Source organism: Pundamilia nyererei, unplaced genomic scaffold, assembly GCF_000239375.1.
Source record: "Pundamilia nyererei isolate P.nyererei 1_Seehausen unplaced genomic scaffold, PunNye1.0 scaffold00202, whole genome shotgun sequence".
NCBI lineage: Eukaryota > Metazoa > Chordata > Actinopteri > Cichliformes > Cichlidae > Pundamilia > Pundamilia nyererei.
Genome location: NW_005187603.1, coordinates 325591 through 350672, shown reverse-complemented (window position 1 = coordinate 350672; position 25082 = coordinate 325591). Strand labels below are relative to the sequence as shown.

The 25082-nt window shown below is 43.3% G+C and overlaps 1 protein-coding gene across 1 annotated transcript; it reads left to right on the top strand.

Annotated features, from left to right (window-relative positions):
• Window positions 1–1097: 1097 nt before the first annotated feature.
• LOC102210291 (GTPase IMAP family member 4-like) lies at window positions 1098–4634 on the top strand. Its single transcript, XM_005747680.1, has 2 exons — window positions 1098–1225; window positions 2179–4634. The coding sequence occupies exons 1-2, from the start codon at window positions 1165–1167 to the stop codon at window positions 3042–3044; spliced, it is 927 nt and encodes a 308-aa protein (XP_005747737.1). The 5' UTR covers window positions 1098–1164; the 3' UTR covers window positions 3045–4634.
• Window positions 4635–25082: the final 20448 nt, after the last annotated feature.

Here is a 25082-nt window from a genome sequence, read left to right as displayed (position 1 = left end):
TAACAGCAGCCAACAGAGTGTAACAGCAGCTAACAGAGGCTAACAGCAGCCAACAGAGTGTAACCGCAGCTAACAGAGGCTAACAGCAGCCAAAAGAGTGTAACAGCAGCTGTGGCGAAAACAGCAGCTTTTAAGAAGAAAAGTTAACTACATCCTCAAAAACTCACCGCAATAGTGAGCTTGTCTCATGTCCTTTCCTGAGTAAATGAAGGCAGATGCTGCACAACCAGCACCAACAGCAGAGTGACAGCATTCCACAAACAGGGAAAAACTCAGGGTTTGGTCCAAACAGTAGTAGAAACAAGCCAGCTGGCCTTGGCCTTCATGGGGTACAAACCAGATTTATTGTTTCTGATCTATCTTGGCTGTCTAAAACATGTTTGTCCTATAGCCTCCACCCAGCTAGGATTAAGCACCTAAACTGGTTGGAGTAAGAAAACGTTTCACTGCAATCTGCAGTCTACTGACATCAGGCTGTGAGATTCTACACACTGTAACTGCTGGTAACTTTTTCATGATTTTACTCTAACTGGAAACTAGGAGCAGACTCAGACATCAAGATACAAGAAAAAACATATTTATTTACAAAGTGAAGCAATGAGGAAGAAGTGAGCGAGCCTGGGAGAGTGACTCTGCCAAAGAGAAAGGAAGGACCATCAAACTCGCCCCAGAACCCGGCATGTTTTTAGGGTTGTCTTATTTTATATGAATGAACAAATAGTTCTTCTACATTCACATTTGTCCAGGTTTAATAAGGTGTTGTCTGTGCTTTCTATAGATGTGTTGCTTTTGACAGCAGGTTGTTTCTGTTTCCAGCTGTAAATCTGTCTTACAGATATGAAAATGCAAACATAACTGTCAAAAAAGACAAAATCATTTTTCATAATGTGAAACTTTTGTTTTGAATTTGCCACTGTTAGGGTTTAAATGAAACTGTGAACAGATGTGTTACTGTGATGTCTTCATGGAGTCATGTAACTGTTATGGGTGAAAAGGCAGACCTGTGGAAATGCACTCTGCATGATGCACTCTTTTTCAGCCTTCTGATTGGTTGCTTTGTGCCACACTTCCTGCCCTAGAACAGCTGAAGTGCTGTATGTGAGGAAACGAGCCGCGGATGGTGAAATAGAGGTGAGATGGAAATTTAAGCAGCCAGATGAAGACATGGGCAGCACTGAGCCTTCAGAGAGCTCGGTGATGATCAATGAAGATCCAGAGAATGAAGGTGAGGTTGTCCTGCAGGGATACTCAGGCTGCTGTTTGGCTCAGTTTAGTGTCAGATTAGCTCCAGTCTGCATTCATATCCGAGTGCAGTCAGTGAGAGTTTAGTTTGAAGAATTACTGCCGAGTAACCAGCTAATAAAATTATTGTAATCACCTTTTATTTCACAGTAAGTAATGGACAATCCAAGCATGCTGCATGACAGATGTTCAGTCCTTTGAGTCAAATCCTTTAAACAACTTCAGTCGTGTCTGAAACTTCAGTTTGTTTTTTCATTTTAATCTGTAAATGCTAACTTGTTAGCATAGTAGGGTTTTCCATGAAGGAAAAAAGATTACAGGCCCTATTAGTGATGGTGTTTGTTATGTTAAGTTTCCAAAACCTTTATTAGAAAATAAATCAAATGTATGCAGAGGCAGCATTCACAGTGTTGACCCTTCTTCATGCTGAGTATCAGCCACTGGGCCCAAATAGCCGGAAGACTCCCCAAAGCTTAATCTGACTGAGAATCTGTGATGAGTCCTTAAAAAGCCCACAAACTGTGCTCATGTTGGAGCTCTGAGGTACAAACAGCTCTCGACCAATCCGGATCTGACCCAGAAGCTGCATGGAGAAGCTTCAACACTGAATCCAGACTGTTTGCACATATTTGATTGATCTGCCGAGAAAAGTCTTTGAAACTAAAATATTTCCGATTGTTTTCACTTCATCGTGAATGAATGAATTTAGATGCATTTTTATTTTTGTGCGTATATCGAATTATTAAGTTTCCATGTGTGCACTATTACATGCATATCGATGTCAGTGCAGCACGTGGCCTATGAAGGTCATTCGAAATGTCTCTTTGAGAAAACTGCTCATGAATTTGTGGTCAGCAGATGCATTTTGGGGTAAAGTGATTCCACAGTTTGACACAAGAGTGGGACTTTTCTCACATGCAAACCTTTTTGTAACAGATGAGCAGGAGCTTCCAGAGCTGAGGATCGTCCTGTTCGGGAGGACGACTGTTGGGAAAAGTACGCTAGGAGGCATCATCCTGGGGGACAGTGCTGCATTCACGTTGAGCGATCCTCATGGAGAGCGCACAAAGACCTGCCACGTGGAAAGAAAGACAGACTCTGACAGTCACAGCGTGGTTGTTGTGGACACTCCGGGTCTGTTTAAAATGGGATCAAGTGAAGAGGACGTGGTGAAAGAGATCAAGTGGGCCACTGAAAACGTTGAACCTGGTCCTCATGTGTTCCTGTTGGTGGAAAGGCTCAAAATCATCACATCTGAAGAGTTAAAAGCACTGCAGGTTTTTGAACGCACTTTTGGCAAACGTGCAGTGGCCTACGTTACGGTGGTGTTCACCCACAAAAACGATCCGGGAGGGAACGAAGCTGACATAAAAGAGGGCATGAAAGACAATGAGCACCTCAGGGAACTGATTGAACGGTGCCAGTGGAGATATTTTATTTTTAACATTGCTGACAGGAGCCCTGTTCAAGTCACCCAGCTGCTGGAGAAGATAACTCAGGAGAGACAAGATTACTCGGACTTCTTCTACACGCCTCAGATGCTCCAGGCGGCTGAAAAAGCTGCGAACGAGGAGCGAAGCAAAGACGACCGCAGGAGGAAAGCATCAGAAAACAGACTGGCTATTCTTGAGAAGAGCGGATTGTTGGGAATATTTCTCGGGAGTGTTGTTGGGTATTTTAGCTGTGGTGGTGAGCTGACACCTACATCAGGAGCTCTACTGGGAGCTTTACTGGGTATGATACTGATAATGGGAATGACATTTTCAGGGATCTGTGTATTCGAGAAATACCATAAAAAGTGACTTTTCACTCATCTGCAGGGAATCCTGAGCTGGAAACTTTCTAAAGTTACTTATAGCATCAACACAGTGTGACACACTGACACAGCATCTGTGAGAGAGGGCTGATGCTGCTCTATCTAAAGTCCTGTAAAGACATGGGCGCAGGCCAAAGGGAATATAAAAACCATCCACTGACAAGACACTGCCCCCTGTTGGTAAAACAAGCCACAACATGCTGCATGGCCAAAAGCAGCATCTCACAGAAGAACGCAAACAAGTCGACACATGTTAGTCTGTTAATCTACAGAACCAGTCAGACCTCTGAACAGCGGATCAGGACAAAGCTGCTCAAAGAAACAACCTGCATACAAGCACAACATGCAGTGAAATGTGACCTGATGCGCTCCTGTGCAGAAACAGAGAACATTATAGTAAATACATGCAAAGAGGACATTATGTGCAGTAAGCGAGTGAATTATATACATCAAGTAAATTCAATAGAATAAAACAATCTGGAAATTTGCAGTTCGAAATTCGAGAATGTACATTGTGAGAGTGGGGTGTGAAAGTGAAGCCAGATCAGGATGTGATAACAATGAGTCCTGTCTCAGTCACTTATGGTTGATGGAGCTTGGGGGGCAAAGATAGAAGCTCCTCTTGAGCCTCTCTGTTCTAGCCTGCATGGTGCCTGATTACAGAAGCTGGGACAGTTTATTGCTGGATGGGTCCTTCCATATCTGAGCGGCTCTGGTTCAGCATCTTCTGATTTAAATGTCATGTACAGGGAAAGCGTTCTGCCGTATGGAGCAGTCTACGAAGAGCTTTTTTATCCTTGACACAGCTGGTCTGTGTGAGGATGCTCTCCACAGCGCCTGTATAGAAAGTCCTGAGGATCGCTGGAGAGACCCTGAGCTTCTTTAGTTGTCGTAGGTGGTACAGGCGCTGCCTGGCCTTTCTGGACTGCACCTGGATGTGGGCAGACCATGTCAGGTCTGAGGAGATGTGGACACCGAGATACTTGATGGATTAAAACAATGATCGGCACACAAACTGGTCACACGCTGCCTCCTTGTGGTAACAATTTTCATTACATGTCATTACAAACGTGCCTCTGGCCAAGTCTGTCCATTCATCCATTCATTCTCTTCTGCTTATCCAACAATCCTCACCTTAATTATATCTTCCTCTTAAATGTTGTATCCTTGTCTTATTTATACCCCTGCTAGCTTGCATTGTTTTTCTACATATACATAATATTTTTAACTTCTGTTGTTTTGTGTCACTGGGACCTAAATACTTCATCTGTTCCTGTTCTTATACCTCACGTGTTGGAACAGCAAAGCCCAAAGATCCAAGTTACCCAAAGAAGACAGGAAGAACTGACAGCACGATGCATACAAACCAGGACTATGAAGCCAGGTGTAGGAACCATTTTGTGATGTTACCTTATGTGTGAAACTTTTTGTGTGTTTATGTGACTGTATTTAAGGTAGACACACGTAGTTAATGTGAGGTGTTGTTGGTCGGACGGAGCAAACGGTTTGTGATTTATGTTACGTGATGTTGGATACTGTTGAACAACAAATACAGGAATGTATTAAAGATGTTATACAGACAGGATGAGTAGAGTTTCACTGATAACAGTGGCACCGCGTCACCCCAACCATCGAACACCTCCGTGGATTCAAGCGTCGGCTGAGCCTCTACACCAGGAATATGAATAGACAGAAACAGGGACAACAAAGTCACAACTCAAAACACTATAAAAAGTAATAAAATCAAAGACGGGAAAAACAAACAGCACAATGACGACTAACGAGTAGAACTAGAAAGACCAAAAACTCGAAGTGCAGGCTTCAAAACCCAGGAGGAGCTGCCTGGATGTGTGCAGAAAGATTCGACCTCAGAACCAAAAGCACAAATCAAAGTACAGGTACGTGCACTCAGAGTGAGCTCAGCGCGTGCAGGGTATCGCTTTCTGTTGTCTGGATTCACTTATCCTAACCGGAGATCAGGACAACCAGTTATCAGATGGTAAAGTTTCACACGAGAGACCAATGACGCTGATGACTGTGCCGTCAGCAGAGCAGCTGATTGTTCACAGAAAGAATAAACAAAACATTAGAAAAACATGATGTCGTCTCACAGTTTGGTCATAAAGACTGGAGAAGAGCGGCTGTGTTAATAAAGTTTAGCCTGTTTGAAACCTGGGAGGAGAGCAGAGGAGGAGATTATGGCGAAATCGTGCTTCGTAGCTACGGAGCTCTCTGACATGACATGGCCTGCAGAAGCAAACACATGCAATGACGTGTGCATTTACAGTGACGCAGCAGCACTAACAGCGCCAAACAGACGGACGACCTGAACTCAAAGACAAAAGATGACAAACTTACCCAGGAACCATTATATGCATTTCACTCAGCACCAGTCCAGACCAGCTTCACCAGTAACAGCAACGTGTGCAAATAAAAGACAACAGCAGGTGAAAGTCTTTCACACACACAGGTTACAAAGAAGCCTTCGTTTCTTTCAAATATATGCAAACAATTGCAGAAATCATCATATGAACAACTATGTGATTAAATTCTCTGATGATAAAGCAGTTTTTTAACGTAAGATTCAGATGTTGCTACAAATCAGCAACATCTGAATCTGTTGTCTGGTGTCCCTCGCCTGAAGCTCTCTGTGAGAGCTGCTGTTACACTCGTTCCTGCACGCCTTCCTCTAAGTCTGCACAAACACCTTTTCTATTATTTTGAGTGCTCAGTATGCAATCAACTATTAAAGTGATCTAAAATCAGTGCAGTCCCCGTGCCGTTTGCCAGCACAGCTTTTGTAAACCAAACTTTTCCAGCTCTCACACTCTGCTGAGGTGGTTTGGGCCTCTGACGGAGATGCCTCCTCGGCACCTCCGGAGTGTTCCAAGCATGTCCCAGTGGAAGGACTGGGCAGACCCAGGACACTCTGGACAGATTACATCTCCCAGCCAGCCTGCGAACGCTGTAGTGTTGCCCTGGATAAGCCTGAGGAGCTGGCTGGGGAGCGGGGAAAAATGGATGGGTGGAGTTTTCTAACCGTATATATATATATATATCCTTTTATAGTTTAAGTAATGTAAAGCCAGTCTGGTGGCCTTATTGATGTAAAAATCAAAACTGAGATCACTGTCAAAATGATACCGAAGTTCCGACTCGCTCCCTGAGTTTCAGAGAAAAGGATGACAACTATGAACAAATCTGTTTCTGACATTTTGGAACAACAAAAATGTTCCCATGTTGTCTCTGCTCAGCTCTGAAAACAGACGTCAAGTAGTTCATCTCATCGATGCAGCTCAGCAGCATGACGTGCAGTACTCCCACGCAACATCGCGGTTCGCCTTTGGAGGTCACCACAGATTTATCAGTAAATTTATATTGTGTGAAATGTATTATTATGCTGCCTATGGCTATTTGAATGTTGTTAGAATTTAATCATTTTTGTGGTGCAATAAGCATCTTCTAGTCTAAAACATTAATAACAATATAAATACCATGTTATAGCTGAACAGCACAGCACTGATCCAGTCTATGCACCAAGGTATTCTCATTTAGTCACACATTTAAGAGGCTTCACAGATGCCATATTACTCAGGTGATGACTCTTCACTGAATATCTAAGATTTGTCTCTAAAGTGTGTTTAAGAGTGTACGAAGGGTTTGTAACAGTGCAGAGAGGTTTTATGGCTTATAATGCATGAAAATACTAAAATAAACAATCATTTTGATCATCACGTCAACAGTTTCGAACGCAGCAGTGAGATCAACAAGAACTGAAACTGAAACTGTCTGTGAGTCACTGCTGATCCTCAGAGCTCTCTCTGTGCTGTGATTGGTTCTTATCGTAAGGTCTACAAGTTAAAAATATTCATTCAGTTGTTTATAAACATTTTTTCAAATATGTTGATGAGGGATGAAAGAAAAAAGGTCCATAATTATCAATTATCAGTGGGGTTCTTTTACTGAGTGGTAGCAGCAGCACATTCAAGAGAAACATGGAAAGTTCTAGACTGTAGAGAGCTCCTATCCCCCCCACCCACACCTCCAAACCAGATCCTAGAACCAGGTTGAGGTGCTTCCATAGCAGCACTCTGAGCTGTGAACGATACAGGTCAGCCCGTCCAATCTCCCAGAGGAGGACATCTGAGAGCGTTCTCCTGTGGAGAGCTCCTGGAGCTCAGAGACTATCAGGACACAAAGAGCAGAAGACGTCTGTCTTTCAGCAGGTTATCAAGAACCTACTTCTGTTTTATTACATGCACGAGGTTATACAAAGGCAAGTGAAACAAGTCCGACATGTACAGGAGAATGACCTTTGACCTCTGATCTCAGTCCATCTATGAGACGGACATGTTCCTCTGCTAACACAGGGAGACGTCTGCAGACACGTCCCACTGTCTGTCTGCATGTTCACATGTGTTTGCTGCTCAAAGGCACAAGGTCAGGACTTCCTGCACAACAAGTTCAGGCACAAATTCCAAAGCAGAGCTGGTACTTAATACAACACACAATAACAATAACAGTCAGACATCATTTAGACTGTTTACCAAACTCAGCACGAGCCTGTGGGTTCACATCAGGACAGATGTGACTGTGTTATATGTGCTCATGCTCTGGACTACAGAACATGCTCTAACATATACTGATACAAGAGTACAAATACTGGATTACATGTGTATGTGAGTAGAAATGCTGTCTTACATGCATTAGAATACAGGTAATGGATTATGTTTATATATATGTTTACAACACCAAACTTTTTTACAGCATGTGAAAGTTGAAGCACCTTTCTCCAGCCACCTAATCGATCTCATCCAGAGATGAAAACTCTTCAGCGTGTTCTGGGTCTGCTCACCTCACCCAGGGGGCGTCCAGTCTTCCTGTATTCTGTATGTAGCTTTGATTAACGAACAAGCTCTGTTTTCCAGTTCCCAGTCTTAGATCCCAGGGAGGTTGAGGTGTGCGATCTCCCTGTGGTTGCAGCACCCCAGCCTGCCAGCCCAGAGACACCCCCTCAGATCTCCATGTGCGAAGGCGTATCAACCAAGAGTCCTATAACATCCAGAGCCATTAGGAGCTGAGTCTTGGTCACCTCAGTGGAGATGTTTGACTATCTCAGTGACCAGCGAGGGGCGAGTTATCCCCCTTATCCCCAGACTGGGGATACTACGGAGGTCCTCAAAGCATTCCTTCACCTGCCCGACTTTACCCTCAGTTGAGGTTAACACCATCCTATCCTGCTATACACTGTGCGAGCAGAGCACTGCTTTCCCCTTTTTAGTTGGCTGACGGTTTGCTATAAATGCTTCAAGACACACAAAGAAAGTCGAAAGTCTTGTTCTGTGGCCCAACTGAAATCTTCCAGCATCCAGTTTTTGGTTCAGCCACTGACCGAGCCTTGTTCTGCTTGTTCTGCCAGTATGTGCAGCTGCCTCCAAGTCCCCAAGCCCAACAGGATCCTTCAGCTTGATGGCTCCCTTCACCTTCGGTGCACACCATCTGGTTTGGGGATTAACACTACAATAGGCACCAACCATCCGCTCGGACTCCCAGCCTCCCTCAGTATGCCGTCAAAGTTCTGCCAGAGTTGGGATCAGGAAACAGTCCTGTAAAAGGGCTTTGATTCATGTCCACCTCTTTTTATCCTATTTTAACTGCTTCAGACTCCCAAAAGGAAAGACTGTGAAAGCCAAAATTTGAGAAATATTATTTGAAGCATCTTGTTGCTTATTTATTGACGTGTGTCTCAAGCAAACCCAGGCTGAACCCTGAACCCTCTCCCTGCACGTACACTGAAGCAACAGCAGTAACTAGAAAATATTTAGTTGTTTATGCTGCAAATCGCTGGTTCTGTCTTATGAACTGTTCCTGGAATAGAACATTTAACTGCGTTTAACTCGTTTTGAAAAGCTCAACCAGTCAGCAGCCGACTGAACAAATAACTTTTAGAATAAAGAACTTTACTCAAAAATAAAGTAAAATACCTAAACATACATCTTTATGGTTTCTAGACTAGATTTGGTCAGATCAGCGTAAGCAACAAAATCACTGACGCTGTCTGAAATCTATCTGCATCATGCCTGAAGTTTAATTTTAGCAAGTACGCCTAAAAACGCTACTCCCACGAACAGCATCATACCAGCTACAGCTCCAACCCCAGCTCCTGTTGTAGGCGTCAGCTCGCCACCACAAATAAAATACCCTGCTGCACAGCCGACAGCCATTCCAATCAAACCACACCGGTCATAAAAAGAGCGCCACTCTTCTTCTGGCTTTGGTTTTGTTTCCTTTCGTGTTTTCAGAGCTTCCTCAGCCTCCTGGAGCATCTTAGACGTGTAGAAAGGTTGACATTTTTCTCCCGTCATCTTGTTTATAATCCCCAGCAGCTCGTCGAGTTGAGACCCTTGTTGTTCGTCTCTAATGTTAAAAACAAAGTATCTTTGCTGGAACTGATCGGTTAATCTTCTGAGGGATTTCAGTGTTTCCTGCATGAAAGCGGCGTCGATTTCCTTCCTTTTAGTGGTGAACACCGCTATAGTGTAGTCCACTGCCTGTTTACCAAACGTGTCCTGAAAAGTCTTCAGTGCGTCTAATTTCTCTTGTGAGATCTCTTTAAACCTCTCCACGAACAGGAAGACATGAGGACCAGGTTCAGCCTGTTTGATGGACCGCTTGATCTCTTCCACCACTTCCTCTCCATCATCATCTACTTTAAACAGACCTGGAGTGTCAACAACAACCACGTCTCGACCCGTGATGGTCTTTCTTTCCTTACGGCACTTCTTTGAGTCCTTATCAGAAGTGAATATTTCTCTGTTGCCCAGGATGATGCCTCCTAGAGTACTTTTACCCTGTCCACTCTGTCCATACAGGACGATCCTCAGCTCACCTGTTGGAAGAACGTCAGTGAGAATTATGATCACTCACTTCAAATACAGTTATTACTTCAAATTCATCGATCTATCAGTCTCAACCTTGATGTGGGTCACTTCTCATCCTTTGAACCCAAAATCGAAAAGCTGTTAAACCCTTTAAAGCAGATATGCTGCATTTGGTCAGACGTGGATATTGTTTGACATTAAAAATGTTGCTTTTAAGTAATTTTTCTAAAAACTAAACACGTAAAAAAATTGTTAAAAGTCATTCAGCCTCCGGTTTTGGTTCTGCGCTTGAGCCCAATCCCTATTCTCGGGCCATTGAGCCATGCCAATAAATCCTCATCTGAACTTAATCCCTCCACTAGAGGGCAGTACAACCACCTGCTCTAATTAAATGGGTTGCAAACTGCTAGTAAAACAGAAGAAGATGAAAGAGAAATGAAATAATAGTCATGCTGTGAGAGAGCGCAGCACGTAATGGCAATAGATAAATATTTGAAAAGAAAAAGTCAGTCTGAGAAAACTCTGATCCAGATGATCCAGAGTTTTTTTGGTGGTGTGATTTCTCTGAAGTGAAATATAGATTGGTAAACACCGGTCTTAGGATTGTTGCCATTCCTCCTCCTCATCCTGTGATTGGAAGAGTCTGATAGTTGACTCAGGGGTGTCAAAAGTGCAGGAGGGACCGATGAAGAGGCCAAGCTGCTAGCAAGTCGGCTACAAGATAAACTACCATAGTGAATCCCTAAAACAGAGCGAATCAACAGAGACTGTGCTTTGGAAAAAAGTATGTGATGATTACACTATGAAATAAGAAGTTATCAGTACGTTTTTCATTGAAATGGCTACAAAAACACCACTGTGTGCTGTAACAGGAAGTGACCCACTACCACAGAAAGAGCCAACACCATTTAGAAGAGAGAGGCCTGATGCAATAATCCATATTTCACTGTTTTATCACTTGGTGCAGGACGTTATATTTTTCTTTCTTTGTGATTTTTTTGGTATTTTTTAATGTTTTTGCAGTTTTTTGGTTTCGTTTTTTTAGGTGTGCGAGCTGACACAGTCCTGCAGAGCTGCGGTCCTGCTGCTTTTTGATGCATCTCTATAACACAGCTGAATCAAATGGTTGGATTACCTCTTGTTTGGCAAAGACCTGGCAACAAGCTATTAATGTGATTCAGGTGTGTCAGAACAAGAATGTGTCTAAAAGCTGCAGGACGGTACCTCTGCAGGACTCGAGTTGGACACCCCTGCCCTGAGGGGACGGGGTTTGGGGGTAACAGGAGGAGAGAAGCTGCAGAGAGGCGACTGCAACTCTGCTTCCTGGTCCCAACTCTGGAGATTCATGGTTTTGGGCAGCTTAATACATTTCAGCAGATTTCTAGAAATGAGAGCTGCTCCAAATCACAGGGCTGAACACACAATACACGGTTCAGTTTACTTCAAATTCAAATTCAAATTCAAATTTTATTTGTCACGTACACAGTCATACACAGTACGATATGTAGTGAAATGCTTGGACAACTGCTCATGACCTAAAGAAAACAAAAAAGGAAAGGCTATGAATAAGATAGGAAATAAATATGAAAAATTAAAAAGGGTAAATTTAACTAGGAAGGAATAAAATATAAATTAAGGTTAAAAATGAAATAACTGTACAACACAAATTAGAATGAAGGGTAAATTTAACTGGGAAAGAATAAGATAAAATATATAAATTAAAGTTGAAAATAAAATAACTGTACAACAAAATACACAATATAGAACTATATAAGAATGTATGAAGAAATATAAATATTATATACACAATAACAGCAGCTGTACAAGTATTAACTGGAAATGAAGAATATAGTGACCAGTGTTGTGCAAAAACAAAGTCCAGAAAGTCCAGTGTGTGTAAGAACCATATGTGTGGGTCAGGACTGTGTGGTGGTGTGATTGAGAGACCGTATCGCCTGCGGGAAGAAGCTCCTCCTCAGTCTCTCTGTGTTGGTCTTCAGGGAGCGGAATCGCTTTCCTGACCTACTTCTCTTAACTGGCTGGTTTATTTGTAACTGAGAATAGAAGTTCTTGTCTACATCTGCTTGTAAAGGTTGGTGCAGCTCTGTTTAAAGGTCTCACTTGGAGAGATGAACTCTTTTTATCACTTTTTCAGTAGGTTCAGTTTTATCAGTCACAAATTTTGTTGCTATATATAGTTTGACATTTTGAATTTAGGGCACTGAAGCATCGTTTTGACATCACAGAAATATAAATTAACTGACAGATTTTGTACCTCAGCAAGATACTGAGAAGCTGATTTCGTTTACTTGTAGAAATAATTCTGCAGTGCTGTTTGTATTGGTCCCAAACACTATCAGAGTTATGGTTAGTTAAGCATGCTGACAGAGTTTGAAGAGAGCCGGTCGAGTCCTCATATGGATCGATGTGAACTTGTGTTAAATGTAATGTTATCATCAGAATACATGTTGAATTTAAAGGAATTGTTCAGGAATCATTAAATGGCTTCTGTCCAAATGAGATCATAAATGGTAACACACAGATCTGAAACTAAACAGGCTGATGAGGCATTCAGTCACCGTGCTGTCCATGCAGCCATATCGGCCTCGAGGCTGAACAAAACAAATTCACCCTGATAACGACGGTGTTTAGTCTGTTCCTACCCGACGCAAGGCCACCTGGGTCGGCTGGAGGACTGTTTACTTAGCCCGGCAGGGCGAAGGACACGGTCTCAGCTAAACTCAGGACACACACACTGATACACACTCATCCTCCCGTTCCAAACGCCTTCGATGCTTGTCTCCTCCCGGGCAGATGGCGGTCGACTGGACCAGCGCAGACATGCTGCAGGACCGGACGCGCCGTCTACACCGGCTCTCACCTTTACCCGCCCCTGTTGCTGTCTTGTGTCTCTGGGGTGCATTGACAGTCATGTGCTTTTTGAGCTGGGGTGTTTTTTCTGTTCTCCCACTAGGAGCTCAGTCTGAGTGGAGTGTTTTTCTCCTCCTCTCACCTCATGTTATGTATTTTCGTTGTTTTTTCCTGTCAGCCTACCTCTGATGTTTGTGTAAAGTTTGTTCAGAGGGTTCCTTTGTAAGTGTGCATGCACCATTAGCGTGCTGCCTGCTGTAACCCATAATTTCCTTCAGGATTAATAAAGCGAGTCTGATTCTAAATAAACTTCCCTCGTCTACAGCAGCTCGCTCAGTCACTGCATTCGTCTCCAGTGAAAACGTCTCTAAATGCTGCTCGGTACTAATCAGGCTTCAAACCGAACATAAAGGAACAATCTAACATCTCTGAACCAAACATCTGTCCAGATGAGCTGCTGCTGGTTTGTTTCAGGAATTAATTACTATCCCAAATATCAAACTAAACTCCACCCAGTGATCCTCCACCCTGAGTAGGATAACTTCACTTACCCATGTTTTCTGGATTTTCATCATAAATAGGAATCCTGGAGCACGTCGATAGCTTAGTATAGCTCATGTTGGCGTTTCTGTCTCACCTCTACATCACAATCAGTTATTTGTTTCCTCCTCACAACACTTCACCAGTCTGAGGGGTGAAAAAAAGTGCGTCAAGTAAAGTGTATTTCCACACGTCTGGTTCCTCACCCCTAACCTCATAGTTACATCCCTGCATGAAGACATCGTATTAACACACCATGTGTTAATAGTTTCATCAGCTAAAGTGTCCTGTGAGTGCAGAAAGTCGGCTAAACACAGTTTTTACATTCTGGAACATGTTTTGCTCTCTTTCTAAGCCACGGTGTCCAACTCCAGGCCTCGAGGGCCGGCGTCCTGCAGGCTTTAGATGTGTCCTGCTCCAACGCAGCTGATTCACATAGCTAAATGACCTCCTCAGCATATCTTGAAGCTCTCCAGAAGCCTGGTAATGAACTGATCATGTGATTCAGGCCTGGAGTGTTCTAAGCTCTTCGGGCTGTATCATCACAGAATTTGATCACATAAATTCTCTGACCTGAACAACTGCAGTAAAGATGACACCACGTGTAACACGTGCTTTCTACCATGGCGTCCCCTCTCCACTTTGCGTTTTGTTGTTGTTTCTGTGTGGCCTGCAAAATGTGAAGTCTCTGCTGGTGTACGATTGGCAAACAGTTCTGGAGCTTCATCTGTCTGCTGTCAAACTACTACAGTTCCACCATGAGGGGCCAGATTGTTCCATCCCATTCTTGGATTGTCACAGCCCTGGGTCGGTGACTCAATGTTTTCTGTATTATTATTTTAATTTGTTATCTCTAGTGTGTAAAATAAGTTTAGTTCAGTGCCTCTGAGTTTTGTCTATGGATTTCCTGTTTTACTTTGAAGGTCTGTGCCTTGTGCTTCCTGACCTGCTCCTCGTTCCCCTGTGTTCCTGTCTGTATTTATACTGTGTGTCCTTCAGTGGTCGTTGTCACGTCGTACCACCATTTCTGCCGGTGTGCTCCGTTCCTTTGTTATTTCAGTTTTGTATTTTGGCCAGCAATAAAGCTGAGGGTTTTTTAGGTTCACTTGGGTCCTTTTCCTGCCTGCCTGCACACAGACTATGACAGGGATGCTGGTTTTCATCTACCAACCTCCAGGATCACCTCCCTGGATGAAGTGTGACAGACAGCAGCTCTGACTGTGAAGTCATAGCTATCCTGGCCCAAAAGAAATCCTTGCGTCGTGGTGCTAGTTGGATCCGGTGAGCTCCTGGCTGGTACCTGTCTTTGACTGGTATCCAGCGATTCTACCTCCACGCTCCTACCCAGATGGAGCACATCTCCAGAACTTGTGGCATCGGGTGTGCATTCCCCTCACCTCTGCTGTTTTGGATGTATTTGCCCTCTGGATGGGTCTGGTGAATGCCAGATCAATCATTACTGAATCCTGGATGTCTCCTGGTGAGTCCAGCACCTTCTGAGAACTGTGACCATGTGACTCTTTGTTTTTTAAATCCCCATGGGATTAGCGACTGTGTTCAAGTGACTTCTTGAGTGATCTCTAGGGGGAAATTGTGCTAAGATGTGACAAAGTTTTAATTGTCGGGAACTTTAATATCCACATTTGTTGTCCTAAGAAGCCTCTGGTGAAGGACTCTTTAGATTTAGTGGACTCTTTTAATCTATTTCAATCAGTAGATAGTTCTTCTGAGGAACATGTGCACACTTTGGATCTTGTTGTATCCGTCATCAACTTGGAAATTGGTGATGCAGTGTTTTCTGACCTGTTTTAACTGACTTTGTTACTAAACTGTGCGTTCCTGCAAGGCGCTGCCGTGCGATGGATGGATGGGTTGGGTTGTCCATTTCTTGATGAAAACATGTAAACTGTTCTGTTTTGTCAAACTTCTCTATGATGCCTTCTTTATCTAAACTACCCAACTAAAGTCCTTCCTGGATGAACATGCAATTCTGGAAATGTTCCAGTCTGGGTTTAATGTTCGATGTGGAGCAGCAGCTGCTCTACTCTGAGCCCCTCCCGGATGGCCGAACTTCTCACCCTATCTCTAAGGGAGAGGCCAGCCACCCTTCGGAGGAAGCTCATTTCTGCCGCTTGTATCCGCGATCTCGTTCTTTCGGTCACTACCCACAGCTCGTGGCCATAGGTGAGGGTAGGTCAACCAGTAAATTGAGAGCTTCGCTTTTACACTCAGCTCTCTCTTCACTACAACAGACCGGTAATCACTGCAGCCGCTGCACCAATCCATCTGTCGATCTCCTGCTGCCTTCTCCCATCATTCGTGAACAAGACCCCGAGATACTTGAACTCCGTCACTTGGGGCAGGAACTCATCCCTGACCCGGAGTGGGCACTCCACCCTTTTCCGGCTGAAAACCATGGCCTCAGATTTGGAGGTGCTGATCTTTATTCCCACTGCTTCATACTCTGCTGCGAACCGTTCCAAGGCGCGCTGGAGGCCCTCACCTGATGAAGCCAACAGAACCACATCATCCGCAGAAAGCAGAGATGAGATCCTGAGACCACCCAGGTGAAAGCCCTCCGCCACTTGGCTACGCCTACAAATTCTGTCCATAAAAATTACAAACAGAATCGGTGACAAAGGGCAGCATGGGGGATCCCATCACCCACTAGGAAGGAGGAGTGTGAGTTCCCTGTAGTTGGAACACACCCTGTCTGGTCCAGGAGTTCTGCCCCTGATCTCTACGCAACATTGTCGATTCAGTTCAGTTAAATTCAAATCAAGTTTAATGAACTGAAGTGAATTTAATCAAATTACAATTGAAAGAACCGTGTAGCTGCTGTTTCTGTTTCCACTGCTAGTTTTGCAACCATGAGGTTTTAATGTGACAATCCAATGTTCACACAGTAGCTTCTCTAATATGGTAAAATGATAAAACAATAACCTCAAAATACTCAAGCATAGAATCAATTCATGCATGAACCAAGAAATATCTGATTAGAAACCAAGTTTCTAAGACATTTAGGGTCACGTGCAATGACCTCAGTTCTGTCTGAATTCAGAACTAGAAAATTACAGGTCATCCAGGTCTTTATATCTTTAAGACTTTCACACACCTTAAGTAATTGATATGTGCTATCTTCATGGACAGATAGAGCTGGGTGTCATCTGCATAGCAGTGAAAATGTATGCTATGTCTTCTAATGATACTGCCTAAGGCAGGGGTGGTAACCCCAAAGCCTCTAGGGCAGGTTTTAGATCTCACCCTGGGTCAACACACATGAATCAAATGATTAGTTCATTACCGGGCCTCTGCAGAACTGAGGAGGTAATTTGGATTCCCAACTTTTCTTATGAATAAAGCAGCAAATTTATTTTCTAGGCTGAATGAACAAAATCTAAATTAGTGAGATGCCATTTCTGTCCACCTTACAAGTTATCTGTTTTAAAACACGTGTTTGAAAAAGGCCTGTGTGGGAGAGGTTTACACAAATGTCCCTTTATGAAAACTAACCACAGATTTCAGCTTCAATAAATATGCAGAAGTCCCAAAAGAGAACTAAACAAACTCTGCTGGGTTGTGGTGACAACTGACGTAAATTCAAACAATGTTCCATTTTCACACAAAGTTCTTTCTGTTGACTTTAATTTATCAATGAAATCTGTTTTCTGTTGCTTTTATAGAGCAGCAGGTAATAGGAAGAGTTTGATGCTCTATAAAAAAGCTCTCCATAAAACTAGATAAAACTAATCCCAGGTTTCTCTTCAGCTCTGTAGCCAGGCCGACAAAGAGCCAGAGCTCTGTGGAGTTAAGCATGACTTCATGAACTTCTTCACAAATAAAATCTGAACCACTCGAGGACATTCCCCAAAGCCTCCACTGGCTTTCCTTCTTCCTATACTGGTTTTAAGGTGGTTTTAAGGCAGCGACCATTCCTGTGCTCACACTGGTACAACAGAACCAGGAGTCCATCACAAATGGTTCAAATGACAGTAAATGTTTTGGCCAGCAGGGGGCGATGTGTGCACATCTCCAGAACAAACACCATTTTTATTTGGAAGCAGTTGAAAGCTTCAAGGCTTCATCTGGACATCGCTGTTCCCCATCTCAGCGCTTTCTTTCTTTGGGATCCAACACGTGTTGATCACAATGATTGATAATCTGGTATAACAAGTAGTCTTGTTCAGAACGCTGCATTGTCTGTGTCGCTAAAAGTGGCCAGCAGGTGCCGCTGTGGAGCTCGCTGTGTCAGAGTGGAAACCACATCTGTATGATACAAAGGCCAACTCAAAGTCAGCTTTTATCAGGCTTTTTTAGCATAAATATATTTGCACTCATTCTTTTCTGATGTTATACTTATATATATATAAAAGTGGGTTTTTGAATCGCCTTCATCAGCCGTGAGAAGACAGAGGTGTGTGGTCTAAACCACCACTTCTCTACAGCTGAGTGCTGTCTGAGGGAGGAACAGAAGCTGTGGGTCTCCACAGAGGAGCTGTGAGAGATGAAGCAACAGTGATGAAAAGGTGTGAGAACATCAAGCTCTTACTGAGAAGCCTGCTTTTCACCTCTGTCTGCACCTCATGTTGGCGTGAGTAGAAACACAGCTTATTGATTTAATATCGTATTTATCTCATTACACTGAAAACTCCAAAGCTAAGTTGTTTCTGAAATTTCTTTCTCATCGATTTCTTTGGTCGTGAGTGATGACTTAATGTCTGTAAGTCTGGGTGTGATGTTTTTCATGTGGTGAAATGATCTGTGTAAAAGAGAACCTGACCATGGCGTCTTTATTTATGATAATAACTCACAGGTTTGTGTCTCTTGCAGCTGTTTCATCTGGCATGTTTGTTGTGACCCAGAGTCCAGATGTTTCTGTCATGGAGGGAGAGGCAGTAAACATCACCTGCTGCTGGGCAGGAACGTTTGAAAGATTTGGAGTGACCTGGCTGAAAAATCAAACAGTCATTAAGAGGGAGGCCAACTTAAATCAATCTCCCGGGTCTCTGAAAAAGGAGGCAAAGACCTGCTCATCTTTGAACATTTCAAACATCAGAACAGAGGATTCAGGAACATACATCTGTAAAGTGACTGTGGAGATTCCATCTTTAACTGAGGCTAAAGGAAATGGGACCATCATCACAGTCGGAGAGAAGACGATGAACAACAACAACCACACAGACTCCAGTAAGTGAACAGGTTCAGTTTGGTGACCAGCGCGCCTCCAAAATATGTGAATGTCGTCTTTTACAGGTTAAACGCTGTCACACATTTGTTGTAGTGAAACTACGGTGATGATAAAGAAACGAATGAAGAGCTGACACACTGTAACGTGGGTTAGACTCAGTGGTTGAGAGGAGGCGACGCACTCACGACCACACTGGTACTGGAAACTCCACAGTGCTCATCCTTTAATGAACACACTCTTCACCAACGTTACAAAGCTCGGCTGCTGTCTTATCATACATGAGTCGAGCCATAACATTACTCTGAGTTAGGGAGGTAAAGACATGAGGTCCGTCTCAGTGTGAGCATGGACACTGCCTTCTGTGGAGCGTCTCCCACAGAGGGCAGTGGTGCACACTTGTGACATCACATTAACTTCAGTTGCGACTGTGCCTTGGGGGTGGGCAGACATCGCTCATCTCTGGCGCCGGTGCCCACATCTCAATTTTAAATACATGTCGACATCGAGGGTTGTGAACGGGCCGTGCTGACTCCAGCTGTTATCTGGCAGAGGTTTGTTGGCTACATGGCTCAGTAGGGCACCTTCTGGGGCGTGGAGGGACCTCGGACCTCAGGTCTCTGGGCCCGGGGGCTCAGGTCACTCTAGCATAACTGGCTGCCAGCAGAGACCGCAGGCTCATCGATGCAGCTTCTGCATCATGGTTGCTCGGTGACTCCCATCCAGAGCTCTCCTCAGCTCCTTTCTAGGTGGTTCTTCTTGGGCTGTCGTTCTCTGGGGGCCAGGTCTCCTCCGTGCCTGCTTCATGACCTGGGGGGCGGGGACTATTAGACACCTACATGGAGGAATCTTACGAACATAAGCGCGCTCACACACAGGTCACAGACACTCTGTCTTGGTTGGCTGAGCCTCTAAACCAGGGGTGTCAAACTCAAATACACAGTGGGCCAAAATTCAAAACTGGAACAAAGTCGCGGGCTAACGTTTATATGAAAAAAACTTCCTCCAGATATAAGAATGAATCTTTTCTTATGGACTCAAACAGGTTTTGCTGAAAAACTGAATATGGAACAAGCAAAGCTTAATACTAAACAATATATACATTAGCTGTATGATAGCAGTAGGCCAGCTCTGATAGTCATTTGGTATGGCTTCGCGGGCCAAATGTAATTAGGCTGCGGGCCAAATTTGGCCTGCGGGCCAGAGATTGACACCTATGCTCTATCAGTCCTGCGTGCTGCTCAGTAACATTCAGTATTTATTATTTACTGTTACGTCAGTTGGTCTGTGTTGGTCGTCGCTGTGCTGTTTTCTTTTTTGCTTGTTGTCTTTCTGTGCAGGTGATCAAACAAACTGCTGGTAACGCCCAACCTCTCTTTCGTTCCTGTGCCCGGTGCTGTCCGTTCTGATTGTAATAACTCAACTAGAAAAAACCAAAATAAAAATAAATCACAATAATAACAATAAAGATCGAATAAAGAATGACAGTCAAGAAGTCCAGTATAGCAAATGATCCACTTAGGAACTGGAATCTTTTAGGCGTTTTCTTGGCCTTCAGACAATAATTCTGGTTGCTGCAGTGCAACGAATGAAGAGCTGAACTTTGTTTTGTGTGAATTTCAGCTCCTTCATCATCGCCTGTCATCTTCGTCCTGAGGAGTCTGCCCTTCATTCTCCTTGTTCTGATCTTCTGCTGCTTTAGAAACAAGTGGACCACGTCACAGCGTCACAGGTCACTACAACACAACTGAACCTGACTCTGTTACACTTCATGTGTTTTGTGCTTCTTGTAGTTTGTCGGTGTGAGTTGGTGTTTGTTGGCGCGTCGCTTTGGTCCAGACTGAAGTACCAACGATGGGATTTTATATTCATGCTCCTCAGAGGATAACCCCGTCCCTGAGGTTTGGGGGGTTTAGTGACGACTACAACTTTTACTACTGATAGCTACGGATTATGTTCCCAATGAGATCGTCTGAAACGTTTCTTCATAGAGAAATGTTTGACTAAATGTCTTGAAGGTACCATCAAACTTTATCATGTTTAAAGCTAATTACTAAAGACAAGACAGATGTTACCAAGGTAACAGGCTAGCTTAAGGTGGCTAACAGTCAAATGTTGCTGTGTGGCTGGCATCATTATGATCCAACATGCAGGACTCAGAAGCAGCACTGAACTCAACAGCAACACTGCTGGACTCACAGGGATCAGTAATACAAAGCAATGGGCAGATATTAGGAACTTATTAATGAGGAAACTACGCAGGACGCACAACAAGGCCGTCTGAGACGGTGTACACACATGCAGGTGTTTATTGTTCTGTGTCTACGTGTTTGTAGCTCATGGTGTGGTTCATGTTTCAGCTGCTGGAAGTGAAAGTCTGCCCAGAGAGGAGACCAAGAAGAAGAAGAAGGAAGAAGTGAGAGAAGAAAAGTGGAAACACTGTAGAAACTTTGCAAACTTTTCAGTGTTTTTGGTTTTGTGTTAAATTTATATTTGATTATTCCATAAACATAACGAACAGCTGTCCCACAAAATGTCAAACTGAAGCTGAAATAGTTCCCAACACTCACGTAAACACACCCAGAGTGTAATTCAATAATAAATATGAGCTTGTTTGAATGATTGCTCATTAAATCATCTGAACAGAAAGTGTCTGATTTCCAGCTCTAAGCTCATCCTCACTCTGACCCGCCCCCCCACACACAAACCTTCCACCCAGCAAGTACAACAAAGTGTAAGAGCTGATGAAGCGCTGCCTGGTCAGTGTTGAGCTGTTCGTGTGGGTTGACTGTGAGGTTTGTGGTGTTTCTGTTTCTACTACTGAGCAGTTAGCTGGAGGCAGAAGTTTCTTCCTGTGGTTTGTTGAACCATCTCTTTGTTTTTTCTCGATATTTTAGTTTGTGTCCTTTTGTTTAGCTCGTAGGTTTGTGTAGCTTTCTCTGCGAGTTCGTCCTTTTTAATAAATATTAATGTCACAAACGACTCAGTTTGGCCTTTTATTTTGCAGTCTTACTATTGTTACCTGGCTCAGGCCCTCGAGGACATAACAGTATTAAAAAAGAAAGAAAAGTAAGAAATCATCTATTAACTGCAGATCACTTCTTCATGACGTGGTTCCTCCCCTCACCCCCAGCTGGGTGAGGGGAGGAAGACGGGGTGAAGGAAAACTGAAGCGTGGTTTTAGGTTTTCTTTCATTAAACAAATCCACATAATCCTACCCACAAGCGGTCGTGGCCCCGCCCCTCCCTGAGCCTTATTACGTTGGAGGTTTCTTCCTGTTAAAACAGAGTTCTTCCTTCCCACTGTCACCAAAGCGCTTGCTTACACAGGGTCATCTGATTGTTGTGGTTTCCTCTGTATTACTGTCGGGTCTTTACCTCACAGTATAAAGTGCCCTGGGGAGACTGTTGTGCTTTTGCACTATATAAATAAAAGTGAACTGAATTAGCAGGAACTTGTTTACAAAATATAATTTATGAATACAATATAACTGAAACTACAGATAATTATCACCGTCAGTTTGGATCAACTTCACGTTGGCATTGTTAGATAATGGTGATCTTTCGGTGTTTTGGGCGGCTGTGGCTCAGGAGATGGGTTGTTGAAGAGTCGGTGGGTTGATCCCCGAGTATTCCAGTCATGTTGTTGAAATATCCCTGGACCAGAGTTCAATGCATCCCTCACACTGTGAGTGTACGAGCTGCTGTATCACGTCCAATCAGCGGGTTTCTTCTGTGTGAAGTGTTTCTGTGACGACCCCAGCTGACTGTGCTGATCCTTCCCTCTGTTGCCGCTCATTTATATTAAGGTTTAAACATCTAGTTGCTGTTGGTGTGACGAGTAACCTTCAGTAACAGTAATAAATAACACAGCAATAGTTCATTCATGTAGCTGTAAAAAGCATGATAATATATTAAGTAATCCAAAGTATTCAGAATAGTTACTCTCATTGAGTAACGTAACAGAATCTGTAGTGGGATACATTTGAAATGTAACCTTCCCAACACTGAGCACATTTATTAGTAGATTAGCATCTTAACCTTTATAAATCACAGAACGATAAAACACAAGGAGAAACGTCAGGGTGCTACCAAACAGAAGATTTTTTAAAAATGCAAAAGTATAAAGTTGGAGCTGGTGCAGATGGAACAAGCTTGGAGATGTCCTTCCTAAATGTCTGTCATGAGTTTGTTGTGATGTTTCTGTGATGAGCTCTGAAACCTGACTGAAACTCTTCAAATAAGCCTCTGCAGATGATCTGTTAGCTGTTTGACAACTACTCTTTCAAGGATGTTTGATATAAAGGAAGGTTGGAGATTGGCCTATAATTAGCTAAGACTGCTGGGTCTAGAGATGCTTTTTGAGTAAAGGTTTAACTACAGCCAGCTTGAAGGCCTGTGGTACATAGCCGATCATTAGAGATAGGTTGATCATATTTAAGATCGAAGAATTAATTAATGGCAGGACTTCTTTGAGCAGTTTTGTAGGAATGGGGTCTAAAAGACACGTTGATGGCTTGGAGGAAGTAATTATTGAAGTTAACTCATGTTCTGGCTTTGTGGAGGGCTTTCTCATAAAGCAGCAAACTATTTCTCCAGGCTAAATGATGATCCTCTAAATTTCTGAGATGCCATTTCCTCTCCAGCTTATGAGTCATCTGCTTTAGGGTACGTGTTTGAAAAAGGCCTGTGTGGGAGAGGTTTACACAAATGTCCTTTTATGAAAACTAACCACAGATTTCAGCTTCATCAAATATGCAGAAGTCCCAAAAGAGAACTAAACAAACTCTGCTGGGTTGTGGTGACAACTGACGTAAATTCAAACAATGTTCCATTTTCATACAAAGTTCTTTCTGTTGACTTTAATTTATCAATGAAATCTGTTTTCTGTTGCTTTTATAGAGCAGCAGGTAATAGGAAGAGTTTGATGCTCTATAAAAAAGCTCTCCATAAAACTAGAACATCTTATTATAAATCACTGATCACAAAAAAATAATTATCCCAGGTTTCTCTTCAGCTCTGTAGCCAGGCCGACAAAGAGCCAGAGCTCTGTGGCGTTAAGCATGACTTCATGAACTTCTTCACAAATAAAATCTGCTCGAGAACATTGACAACATTCCCCTGGATGGGTGGAGCAGCAGGTTTAGGGTGTGGTTTCAGGGACGCTAGGTGTCAGCGCCAGTGAGCATCACCTAATCACGCCGAAGGAGAGAGCAGTGGATCGGATCAGCTGACGGAGACGCTGAAAAGTACAAGCAGACGAGAATAAAGTGTCGTTTGCAGCAGTTATATCTGGGTCGTCCTGGATTGTTGGGACCTTCTCCTCAGTATTGTTAAAACATTGTGAAATGTACTAGTACTATAGCAGCTGTAGAATATGTAATGTTGTTCCATCCATTCACAACATAAATTCATATATTATTTAAGTAATATATGAATTTATGTATTCTATTATCACATATGTCCAAATTGTAATTATTTAACGTTGAAACCACCTTACCATGATGGAGGGGACCAGTATGACCTGCTTGGGTAAGTAGCACCCACCCATGTGATCAGGAGAGATGAGCCCACCCTCCCGTAGGCCCACCACCCACAGGGGCAGTCTGGTGCAATGTGTGCTCAAGGATGGAGGCGTGGCCGTTTGATCCCCAGCTATCAAGGCCAACTATGAGACGTGGATGTGTCACTAGGGCTGGGTACTCTCACTGATTTCTAGGATCGATTCGATCCACGATTCGATTTGAATCGGGGAAATTTAGCCTCAGACAGTCAGAAATTTATAATTCAGATCATGCATCAGTACATTTCCATATTTGTATGTCTATAAAAAGGAAGCTGACACTTGTGAGACTTTATCAAAGGTGTGAGCGTCACAGTGAGGCCTTTGTGTCAAAGCAGCTGAAGATAAAACAGAAAAACATGAAGCAGATTTTCCTGTTCTGGGATTTTATAAAAATATTCTGCAGTCGATCAAAAACGAAAGAAAACCATTAATGAACTTATGAACATTACCTGATGCTGCTGAAGTGAAACAGAGCAAAGTTATATTAGAGACACAGCGTTTTGCAATTTTGCATAATTTAAAGTTTAAATTTGTTCAGTATTGAACGGCAGAAATGAGGATTTCTCTTCGGAAGTAAGTAAAAGGAAAAAACAGCGGCCGACAGCCTGTAAACAACTTGTGCGTAACAAGCAAGCGAATAATGAAGAAAACAGATTTTTAGACGGGAAACAGAGAGAGAGAGAGAGAGAGAGAGAGCTGTGCATGTAGTGTGATTTTATCCTGGTGGAAGCAAAACAGTAAAAGTCAGAGTGAATCCATGACGATGTTTGTGTGAAGCGTAGTTTGGATCTTCTTTTGCTGCTGGTTCGGTCAATGTTGTTTGGAGACAGATCAAACCTTCAGCTTCAGAATCAGCGCAAAAAGGGCGTGAACACAAAGCTCGACCCGCCGACACATCAGAGTCGGCGAGCTGTCGGCTTTCAGCCCCGACCGTGTCCGTGCCGTCGGTGAGAAAGTCACAGCTCACTGATCCTGATGCGT

What these genes read in the sequence shown, in the direction of transcription:
- LOC102210291 (XM_005747680.1), top strand. Translation starts at nt 1,165, where the DNA reads ATGGGCAGCACTGAGCCTTCAGAGAGCTCGGTGATGATCAATGAAGAT. An exon ending in TGAAGATCCAGAGAATGAAG is followed by an intron (nt 1,226 to 2,178) that starts GTGAGGTTGTCC and finishes TTTTTGTAACAG; the next exon opens with ATGAGCAGGAGCTTCCAGAG.